This window comes from Armigeres subalbatus, chromosome 2 (genome assembly GCF_024139115.2).
Source record: "Armigeres subalbatus isolate Guangzhou_Male chromosome 2, GZ_Asu_2, whole genome shotgun sequence".
Lineage (NCBI taxonomy): Eukaryota > Metazoa > Arthropoda > Insecta > Diptera > Culicidae > Armigeres > Armigeres subalbatus.
Window position 1 is genome coordinate 29,172,642 of NC_085140.1, and position 12,197 is coordinate 29,184,838.

Sequence of the window (12,197 nt, forward strand, 5' to 3'; positions counted from 1 at the left end):
AGTGGTAGTAATTCTAATGTATTTTATCTTAACGTGTGGGGGCGTTCCATTTTACGACCCCGCCCTTTTAGAAGCAACTCCACATTTTACAGTGTTTACAAACAAGAAGTGAATTACGAGAAAATAAATTAAATGAAATTTATTCGGCCCTCAACATCGAAAAAATGGAAAACTCGTCGCCCTTAGGTTGTCGTTTATGCCTGGATCCGTTTGCGGATAATTTTGATTCCATCGATAACTTGAAAGAACAGATGGAGAAGGTGTTCCAATTTGCGGTAAGGATGACCCGTGGATATATACAAAAGGTCAGAGAAAGATATGCCTTTCTTCCAATTTCAGATAGTTTCCAAACAAGGATTTTCCACCATCGTTTGCCAGAGTTGTTCTTACAAGGTTTGCGAATTCTACAAGTACTCGGAAAAAGTGCGAGTCAATCAGGAATTGCTGGCCACAGACACAAAACATGCTTCTGAGTTACCATCAAATGACATCAAAGCAGAACCAACTATACCGATTAATGTCGTTGAAGACATTCATTGCGAGATAAACTCTACTGGCGACAAACAACTGGATCTCAAAGAAGAATCGGAAGCGGAACTAGTAGATGATGGCCAATGCCAAAGCGACGATTCGTATAAGCCACCTGTTCAAACCAGCAACGCTAAACGAAAAGGACGACGTCGGCGACAGCCACAGTCCAGTGAAGATTCGGATTCCTTCGACTCTGAGGACGATGTCAAATTGCGACCTAAAAGGAAGCTAACAAGTAATCCTAAGTCCCGAGAACAGCGGGAAAAGGATGAGAAGCTGATAAACGAGTTTTACCGCATGATGTGCGATGTGTGCAGTTTTGTTTCGGAAGATTATGAATCGTTACGTCAACACTTCAGAGACGACCATGGACGGAAAAGTTTTGTGACTTGCTGCAAAAAGAAGTTAACGTCCCGAAAAATGCTCCTTGACCACATCGCATATCACAAGAATCCAAATGTGTTCCAATGTGACCAATGTAATAAATCCTATAAAAACGTTGATTACCTTAAGGTGCATAAAGAAAACATTCACAGTAGTGAAGACAAGGAACAATCCTTCGGATGTGACGAGTGTGACAAAAGCTTTTCGAAGAAGTATCAACTGAAGCAACATCAGGAGAAACATAAAAAGATTCAATGCCAAATTTGCAACAGGTTCCTTTCGACCAGCCTTACGCTCAATGCGCACATGGCGAACATGCACAGTGAAAAGAACCGCATTATGGTGTGTGACTTTTGCGGGCAAGAGTTTTTGAACAAGTTTTGCTTCGATCGACACTTGGACAAGCACAAAGGAATAGAAGTACCGAAGTTGCAGTGTCAGATCTGTCAGAAATGGTACAGAGGCGAACGGAACCTGCAAGGTCACATCGAGAACTCGCACAACCAGAAGGGACGCCAGTTCCAGTGTGATATTTGCCACAAGTACTACCCGAATGATCGAACGATGAAAAAGCATAAGCGGGATGTGCATGTGGAGGAGCGGTTTGAGTGCGAATTCTGTGGCAAACGGTTTAAGCAGTCGTTTAACTTGAAGGAACATCGGACGACCCACACCGGCGAGGTGTTGTATTCGTGCGATTATTGTGGCGTTACGAAGAACTCTCGTGCTAATTTATACGTGCATGTCAAGCAGAAGCACCCGATGGAATGGGCCGAGAGGAAACGGCAACAGGCAGAAGCAAATGCAACTATGTGAGGGGTTACGACCACGGGGCTAGAATATTCAAAGGTGGCTGGTTCTACATATGAGAGGCAACATTTGTCGTTTTTAAATAGAATGGTGTTTTGTATCAATTTCGATGTGGCTCAACTTTTAACAGCAACTTGTGAGTTACTGTAAAGCTGTGAATATTTAATTTATATTCAAAGTATTGTTCATTTTTCAATATCACTCATCATAATAAGAAGTGGAGATCATCGGCTCGAATAATAGGAAGTCTAACACAACGATGTCCAACCCTTTTGTAACTTAAGGCTCAAGAAAAGTTGGGCGATGAAATTTCCATTCCGCGTCGAATGCAACCTGTTGCGAGAAAATAGAATAATGCTACATACCAAAAAATGTGTTTCACATTTTTGGTACACACATACAGACATACCTCAACTTGTCAAGATTAGTCGATTGATATTATTTACTTCTACTTCTATGGCTCTACATTCCAAATGAAACTTGGCCTGCTTGTCAATACTAACTATATTTTCTCCCACATTAACCTTTTGCCTGTGCTCAATATGACCTTTGAAAGGCTGCCATTTTTTTTTGTTTTCAACCGATTCTCCTATTTTTTGGTACTTTGATAAAACTTGCCGAGATCTGTGTTCCCTTGAAAAATCTTTGAAGCTCTGCAGTGTACTTTTATAAAAAAAAAACTTACGTTGTCTGTGCTTTGGGGTCATATTGACTTTTTTATTGTTTGGTCAATTGGTTTTTTTTTAATTTTGAAAATATGTTGGTTTTTTTTATTCATTCGATATAACATCTTTTTCTGAGCTACAACATATTTTGTTCACTCTCATGACCCTAAATTTCATGTTTAAAATCAATTTTTAAAGTTTTTGAAAACTCTACTGCTTTGGGGCCATCCACAAAGAACGCCACGCCCTTAGGGGGAGGGGGGTTCCGAGCAGCGTGACGATCCATACAAAAAATTTAGAGGTTTTATACAGACAGTTTGACGGGGGTCGGGGGGGTCGATGTTTGAAAATCACCAGTTATTATGTGACGTACTTTATGAATCTTCCCGACAGTTAGCTCGCATCGGGTTGATAAAAAGATATTTTAGTTACCAGATAAAGATTGTCGCTTCGGTTCCCTTTGTTCTGCTGTCCGAAACATGTGTGGTACTTAACCCTTTCCCGCTCACGACTTTTTTCAAAGATTTCAATAGGAAGGAATCATCTTTGACAAAAATGCTAAAACAAAAGTTAATTGGCATATCCAAAATTAGTGTAAAAATATTTTTTTTTATTGTATATCAATAATTAATTGATTGTTTTCAATAGTTTCACTATTTGTACTTAAAATTGATTATATTTCCAGTGGAACCATAAAGATGTGCCCAATATTCCTTTTTGTTGTTGAAACAGTTCGATGAAGGTTAGAAGGTGCAAAAATTGATGGTGCACCACAGACACCATGGGCGGGAGAGGGTTAACTGTCAAATCGTATGTATTTTTCCTGCATTGACATTTAGATCCCCTATCCTCGCCAGCAAAAGATGTTCCGGACAGCGACGACAGCGACAATTTTTATCTAGTAACTAAAATATCTTTTGGTTGATAGCTCGGCCCATAAGGGCCCATAGTAAAATGAAGCTATAGGGGTGTTCAATACGCGAAATTATTATAATATATAGGTTTTTCGAAATTAATTTTATAGTATATAATTAATTAATAGTTCAACCACAGACAAACAGACATAACACTCGTCAAATTTCCATCGTTCACTGATTTACTGGTCAATTCAAATAATCATTAGTTGACCAATCGATCACTCGTGGCGCGTGTATGGGATTTGCTCTAGTTTGACGTTAGCTCACTACCGCCATCTGGTTCGTGATTTGCCCAACTAACTGAAATCAACAGATGTCGTTAGTGTTTGAACGACGATGAGGAATTTGATGAGTAAATGTTCAATGTGTTATGTCTGTTTGTCTGTGGTTCAACCGTCTAAGACGAGTTTAGTACTTTCCATTTAATTCCACTAAGATTAGGCGATACAAATATTTAAAAACTATTTTGACTCCTCCCCCCTCGGATTTTTTAGTCCAAAAGTCATTTTTTGAGGGGGCAACAAAATTCGAATAATTTTGAGGATTTTCAAAACATTCTTTAACAAATCCGAGAAGTTTTTTTTTTTCATTTTAATATTTATTTTTTATTATCCCCCCCTTGACCTTTCGGAGTATAGGACAAAAAGCCAACTAAATATTTTTAACGGCCTTAGTTATCTTTGCAGATACGTATTTCGACCTTACAGTTGAGGTCGAAATGCGTATCTGCAAAGATAACAAATCTTAGTGGAATTAAATGGAAAGTACTAAACTCGTCTTAGAAGGTTGAATACATTGCACTAAAAATAGCTTAAAATATTTTTTCTTGAAATAGTTCCCGTGCTCCAAAATTAATGAAATTTGGCTCAGTTTTCATAATAGATTCAAGATACGTAATAATCTCAATACTCCTAAAAAAGCCAAAACATGATCTACGTACGTGGCACAATGGACGTAATAAGAAAAGGCTTACTTGGTCTTCCACCGTCATTAGTCGTTTGAGCACACGCGACCGCATGCGTACACACCCGTTTCAAATCACGCAGAGACTGAGTGAAATTGTATTGCCGTCTCTTTTTTTCTCACGGAAATCTTACTCAATTTTCGTAAAAAGTGGTAAGATTTCAGTGAGAAAAAAAGAGACGGCAATACAATTTCACTCAGTCTCTGAGTGATTTGAAACGGGCGTGTAGAACAATCACAATAATCAAATGCTTAAGCCAAGCATGCCTTTGGCATAGCAGAGTGTGATTGATTCGCACTCTATACAAATCCGCCCAGTCCGTTGTTGGGGGCATAGAGTGTAATGTTCTCGATAATAAACAAGGTGGGCTCGCTTGACACACATGACGGTGTCGACTACCTGGAAAAACCTGGAAAGTCAGGGAATTTCAATTTGGACCTGGAATGTCAGGGAAAGTCAGGGAATTTTGATTGACGTCAGGGAAAAAATCACAAAACTGTAATAATAAAAATTCATAAATATTGATTTAAAAAAATCACTTGTCATGAGACGAGTTTTTACAATCCCATTGAATTCCACCATTTAATTGTATCTTGACAGATACGTATTTCGACCTCAACAGTAAGGCCGTCTTCAGTGTCTCGTACTTGACTCGACTAAGAGTGTGTCAGTCGAGTCAAGTACGAGACACTGAAGACGGCTTTACTGTTGAGTATGAAAATTATCTAGTGGAAGCAATCGAAACTGAATCGAAAGTCCTAAATGGGCCATAGTTCAGAACCATTCAACAAACAATCGTCAAAAAATTTCAACTTACAACCAAACACTTAATATTTTAAGGCTTATTTCAAGAAAACGTCGAATACTACGATTGAAAGTGCCACAAACAAGATTCTGTATATAATGTTTAAAAATCATTTCATGAACTTCCTTTTGATGATGGGCTTATAAAGACATTGGCACTTAGGTGGTCAAATTATTGAGCATGTTGAGAGAATGATAGTGGATAAAAGCATAATATGGTCTACCGCATGTAAGTAGGTGGTAAAACGTTACTCCATACTCCATAATCTAGAAAATTTAAAGTAATTTGATTCAAATTGACAGAATCAAGAAGATCACATCAATCAGACGGTTCAAAATAATTCTTCAAAACTTTTCAACAATGTTTGTATTATCTACAGAAGACAAAGACAATGCTACGTTCAATTATATTTGCAACCGAGAGATATTTGTTGTGAACTTTTCTGCGACTATTTGCATATTTACTCTACAAGCGAAATTGTTGTCATGTTAACAGATGGCTATGTTTATCTCTAGACATTGCCTACTTATATTTTTTTTAAACCAAAAACATTATTAAAAACCGGCAATGTTTCAGTATTACATTCGCTGCTTTTATTTTTTGTAGATTTATTAGAGTGATTTTGTATGTATAAAATAAGTTCATCACTAAGGCTGTGAACCATTCCACCGATTCGTTTAACTTTTAGTTAAAATTTGACAGTTAGATGGTTATTTCGCCGTGGTTAAAAAGCCCTGCTCCGGAGCATGGTTAGATTTGACAGTTTGATAGTTAAACTTTGTTCGCGAGAAAATTGGCGCCAAATCCATTTCGTTCCGAATAACACTATCAATCTGTCACAACTCAAATGGGTCGGCTTCGGAGTAAAATTTTAACCACGATGGGGAAATAATCATCGAAGTGTCAAATTTTAACTAAAAGTTAAACGAATCGGTGGAATGGTTCACAGCCTAAACGTTACTTTTGATGTTTACAAAACAATTTTATCAGGAAATATTCTGGTTGATGTTTGAGAATTTTGTCCAAAAATTATTTCAGTGAGATACACTGGATTCTGTTTTTACACGATTTACATTTTCTCAATTTTTAATTCATCCTAAATGTTTAATGCATAATAATAACCATGTGATTTTTCTTTGAATTATAGGTATTTAGAATTTTTTGAACATGTTGCAAATTGAAGTCGCACGATCAGAATTACCAGCGAAAAAAATCGTTGAAAAACAGAATCCTGTGTGTTGTGACCGGATATTTAACCCTTAAATGCGCAATGTTGTTTTAAAACAACAAACCGAAAATACGTTTATTGTTCATGATTTCCATGGTTATTTACGGTAAAAATATTTCCGACGATTTCTAAAAAAATCGCCTTGCGCCTTTAAGGGTTAATAGACCTCCATTTTAGCTTCCGTCTTCCTCAATATTAGTTGGATGACTGCAGGACCGGATTTAGCCGGAAGGGGCCCTGGGGCCGACGGTATGTGGGGGCCCCAAAATGTACAAAAAAGGTTGGTTTTGGTACATAAGATTTGTGGGGGCCCGGGGCCACGCCCCCCCGCCCCCCCCCATAAATCCGGCCCTGGATGACTCATTTGTAATAATCATTTTTCTGACTTTCATCATAAACCAGTGGCTGCTATGTTTAATACTTTCACTGCTCTATACATCACTACACTGTGTACTTTGGAATGTCTTCTGAAGATAATTATAATTATTTATTTCTCAAAATTTTCCAAATTTCTTCAAAGTTCTCCCTGAAAAATAAAAAAAAGTTCAGTAGTTTTTTTTTTAAACTTAATTATAGATTGTATATGGTATTTACTCAAATTAGAATGTATTTGTGGAGGGATTCATACAAAAAATATGCCAAAGAATCTTCAAACATTTTTCCACGAGTTCGCTTGTTGTAGTAGTTGAAAAAGTCTAACATCGAGCTGATAGTAACTGAACTTTCTGTAAAAAAAACAGTGCTGTAATTCCGAAACGATTGATCCACTTTGGAAGTTTTGGTAAATAACAAAAACTCGATAAAATGAATGGAACAGATGTAGCTCTCCCTAGCATTTGAGGCTAGTTATGCCACTTCTTCTCCGAAGGACCTGAGCATATTCAAACCAAAATATTTAAAGTATCGCAGTGGTTATAATGTTTTCCTGGACTTATTGTAAGTGCTGAATGGATTTGTGTGAGATTGTAGGAATTGAATTCTTGAATATCTGTAAGATTGCAAGCAGTAAATGATGATTATCAGAAATCCATACACTCCACAGAAAGTGAATTAGTATTCTTATTCCGTAAGTCTACTTCAGAGAAGGTTGTTTGGCGTTCCCGATAATACCCGCAAATCCGTAAGCATTTTTTAACGGAATTCAAAGGATTTCTAGAAGCTCCCACGATTGTTAGGAAAGAGTTCCAAAGTCTTGTCAAAAGATAAGATAGGTACAAGATTTCACATAAATTTCCAGAGAAAATATGAAAACTTCAACGATTTGAAAAAGTAGCCGTAGAGGTCTATTGTCTAAAGAAACCGTGAGAATTCCCGAAGGTTGATGAGGGCACCAGAAAGTTTATAATATTATTCGAAGCCAATTTTGGAGAGATGTGTGTAATGCTGAATTATAATAACCTTTCGGGAGCTCTGCGCATTTACTCGAATCTTTCTGAACGACCAGAATTACCTACCATTTATTACAAAACTTTAATGTTCTGCTTCTACAAGTGAATAGGCTTCTAATCTAGGACGGGACTTGCAAAGAGGAAAAAATGTAACTTCATCTGCAACCAGCAAGCGCTGTCACGAATTGTCAGATGCAACCAGCACCTTTTTGTGTGAAAGTATTGGTATCCCTCAAAAAGTATTCCGAATGATTTTGTTTTACGAGTACTTTTTCACTTTGAAAAGTATTCTAGAATAGCGCGGACAGATTATTATTGAACAATTAATATATACAGGTTTTATTTCCGATAGGAAAATCCTTATAAAAATAAGTTTACAAATTCGTAAATTGCAAACACTTTTATTGTGCTCAGAAGATTCTACCCAGGATTTAGGTGAAACACTCAAGGAAACAGTTGAGAATCGATGATCAACTGTGATGAAAAGAAGAACAAGTGTCAAAAAGAAAAAGAAAGCCGTCTTTGCAGGTCTCGTCTCAGCTTCTAATAACTCACACTGTGCCACCAAAGTACTCTTTAATGGGTAAAAAAGTACCCATTATGAAGTTAAATAGTTCAACTCATTAAAAGAGTAAAGAGCGTTTACTCATTAATGAGTAAACCGCTTATACGTCAAATTAGCGAGTGATTTTTACCCACTATCACCGAAAAGTTTGGCCAGAAAATGTGTGAAATTCACCCTTTATTATTTTCAAAAAGCATCTACTATGGTGGGAGCTGGGATGTAAATAAATTTTCATTTCATTAAATAAACACTGGAATTATTCGCAACTATTTTATTTACTGCATAATAAACGTTATGATACATAAACAATTATACCTTTTTTGGTAGCATAGGTAGCGCTTTTTCACTAACTTACTAACTAAGTTAACTTAGCCATTCCGTTCCCGGCGTTAAATCTGGCCAAATCGATGCGCTTTCCGTCAGCGGATCCAAGGATTCGCGGGTATTTAGATTCCTCCTGTTTTCCTCCGTGATTTTCAGCAAACATTGGATAGCGTTGCAGTGGTTGCACCCTCGGTAGCACCAACAGTTCCAGACGCGGTGTATCGCCTCAAAACGGCAAGGGGTGTTCTCCGGCTTGCGCATTTTGACAAATGCATAGAGAGGAATAGTTAGCTGAAATAATCAAAAATTAATCTTTAATTTCATCTTGCAAATCTAAATAAAACGAAAATAGTACTCACGGTCATTCCGTTCGCTCGAGATTGCTTCAGCCTTCCGCGTTTATTCACCATCAAGATTTTCAAGTCGATTTTCACCCATTAATGGGTATAATCATTCTCCTAAGAAATGGGGTAAAAATACGCATTATACAAAATTTTTAAGTACCCATTATTTTGACAGCTTCATATATCATCAAAAAATGTGTCTTTTTAACTCTTTAATGTGTATTGCTGGGTTTACAGTGCACACACTCTGAAATAAATCTATACTAAATAGATTAAAACTCATACTAAATGACTATTCGCCTGGTTGACCCCATGCTTGTTTAGCTCGCAACAATACGGCCAATGTATAACTTTGGTTTATACTGTATTTAGTATAACTTTGAAATATATGCAAATAGAATACTTTGCAAGAAATGATTCATTGCTTTGTTTATATTCTATTCAGCCTGTCAAAAAATATAAATAAACAAACCTGATTCTTTTTAAACTACATAAAGATAATTTATTCCAAATCATATTTAACAATAATAAAATTAAAATGGTAGCTTCCAAACTTTCCGCCGAGAGCGTTGCCAAAGATGTGCTTTTCGGTGGCAGCGATGAACAGTCAGAAGAATCGTTGAATATCGAACATTTTGAGGATACTTTTGCCAGTTCATCTGAAAGAAAAAATGAAATAAATTGATTATAGTTTCATCTAAAAAAAGCGATAGAATTATCGTACCGTATATAAACTGACTGCCTCGGGACTGCCCCCAGACATTTTCTCTGGTTATGGAACACTGCCCAGGATGATGACACAGAGTATAGCTTAAGTCATACGATTGGAGTCGACGGGGCGGTTAACTGACGAACGTCCCTAATTCCCTTCCGTGGTTTGAACGCAAACGTGGAATCACCTCCGATAAGGTGTGCCATCCTTTTTTCTTGCGGTAAATATCTGAATGTACACTTGATTGTGTCTCTCAGATTGTGTCCAGGCGTGCATGTTATGGGATATCAGCGTCAGGTCTACATAAAAAAAAAACAATCGAAATTAAATACCCTCATATTTTACATTAGGCTTCCCAGGTCCTTACCTTTGTTGGAATAAATATATTATGTTAGTTATGTTTGCGATGGGTTCTAGACTTTATTTTAATAATAAAACTATTGAAAATCGCGGCACGTCACATAGATTACAAGAACCCCACGTGGTGAAGCAAAAATCAACTTTTTCTCAAGACAGAATGCTAATGAAAAATATGTTTGAGTTATTCTGACTTAGGTTAAATTATAATCCTATAGATAGTATAAATTTCAAACTGAAGCAGTATAACATTAAAAAATGATTCAAAAGCTTAATTTGAAATCTTTCTTGGGTTTATTCTATTTCTGAGTGCAGGAAATCGTTTGGTCTACAGTGACTATAATTGTACACTCTGAAAAATCTTCACGTCATATTTACCTGAAAACAAATGTGGTTCTCATCCACCATACTTTTCACGTAAGAGTGACCTGAATGACATGTAACCTGAACAAAGTTTAGCTTCGTTGAGTTACGTGATTTATCCGGTGAATCTGACTGGATTTTCCAGTACTAATGACGTGAAGTTTGAAAGTAGTTACGTGTTTGATCAGGTGAACCTTACGTGAATTTTACGTACCGGTTACGTGAACTTTTAGTGAAAGCTACATGAAATCAGGCAACCACTACATGGTTTGAAATATATTGCAAAAATGTTTTTTTTAATGAATACAAAATAAGTTAGTGACGCCCGCAGCCGTAAAACGGAGACCTCTTCGCATGTGGATGTGTTGAAAATCATTTGATGCAGAACGATGTTTTTATCATTAGACAGAGAATGCTGTCATTCGGCCATTGCACTTCGAAGTTATCGCAAAAACACTGTTGGAGAACAAATCAAAGTTACTGACGAATATCGAATAAAATTTATCAGATTTGTTGAGAAATGATGAAACTAGTTTCTTTCTCGGAAATTGTTGCTATTTCCGCTGTAAAATAATTCAAAAAGTAGTCCACCCTTGGAAGCTGAAATCTGGAATAACATTTCAAATTAACGCTATCGAAAAACTGTAATTTCTATCTTCATGTAGCTTCGTCTTCTTCCATATCACTACGAATCTTATAAATTTCATCCGACTTCCGTTGTTCCGTTTTTTTTTTCAAAATCCCCGCCTACACGCAGAAGAATCTTGCAAGATTGAAACAACTATTTCGATTGTTGCACCAAACTACGTGCATATTGTTGATTCAATCTTCAGCATTGTTGTTTCAACGATGATTCATTTGTTCCTTCAATTGAACATTATTGTTGTTTCAATCCTGCATCGCATGATTGAAACAATAATAATATCGTTGTTCTGGCAACTATTTCGTAATATGAAAACCTGTAGAAACTGATCAACATAAATCATTCTGTCTACAAGAAGTAAGTATGGAGCAGAGGTAAGGTGGATGACTCTTACTCCCCTTGTAACTAGTTCGATTCTGCTTCTGTCACATTTTCCTATTTTGTTGATGTCATCGTAGTGTCGATAAAGTAGTTTCGTAGCATTTTCGAAAGTGAAAACAACCATAAACATAGTTGTTTTCTGATGTAACATTTGACAGTGACAGCTGAAAAGCATGGTTGAAACAAATATATCCGATAGTTGAATCAACTATCGCGTATGGTTGATTCAACCCTATTTGTGGTTGTATCAACCAAAAATATTGTTATTCATAAATCAATGCAAAAATATTGTTGATTTGAAGCAGAATCAGGTTGATTCTACCACATATTTTTCTCCGTGTAGTTGCAATTGAAATATCGCTTACTTCTGCGAAGCCTAAATATGTTTAGGTTATGTGTCATTCATTCGTACGTGAGTGTCAAGTCAATCTCACGTGAAAAGTATGGTGGATGAGCACCATATTTGTTTTCAGGTAAATCTGACGTGAAGATTGTTTACAATGCTGTTTTTCCGCAAATACCGGAGCTGCAATCACACGAACACAATCTCACTTAAATTGTTTACGAGTACATACAAACATATTCACCATGATTTTTAGTACAAGTTACGTGAATTGCAGGTGAACATTACTAACGTCACGTAACAATCGTCGTTTGTTCAAGACAGATCAGTTACGTGATTTTTCACGTGAATATGACGTGATGATTTTTTAGAGTGTAGGACTCTAGTTTGGTCTTCAAGGATTTAATAAGGCTATCTGACGTTTATCATCTTTCTCTTGCACGCGCACAGGTGGGATAGAATTTGTTTTCATA

At 36.7% G+C, this 12,197-nt stretch overlaps 2 protein-coding genes across 2 annotated transcripts in view; both read left to right on the forward strand.

The window, feature by feature from the left end:
* Positions 1–12,197, forward strand: part of LOC134218401 (transcription factor grauzone-like) — an 89,988-nt gene that overhangs the window by 22,418 nt on the left and 55,373 nt on the right. The gene's annotated exons all lie outside the window — the stretch shown is intronic.
* On the forward strand, positions 84–1,895 carry LOC134218404 (transcription factor grauzone-like). The gene is made up of 2 exons (XM_062697357.1): positions 84–275; positions 340–1,895. Exons 1-2 carry the CDS (start codon positions 165–167, stop codon positions 1,729–1,731), a joined length of 1,503 nt encoding a protein of 500 aa, XP_062553341.1. The 5' UTR covers positions 84–164; the 3' UTR covers positions 1,732–1,895.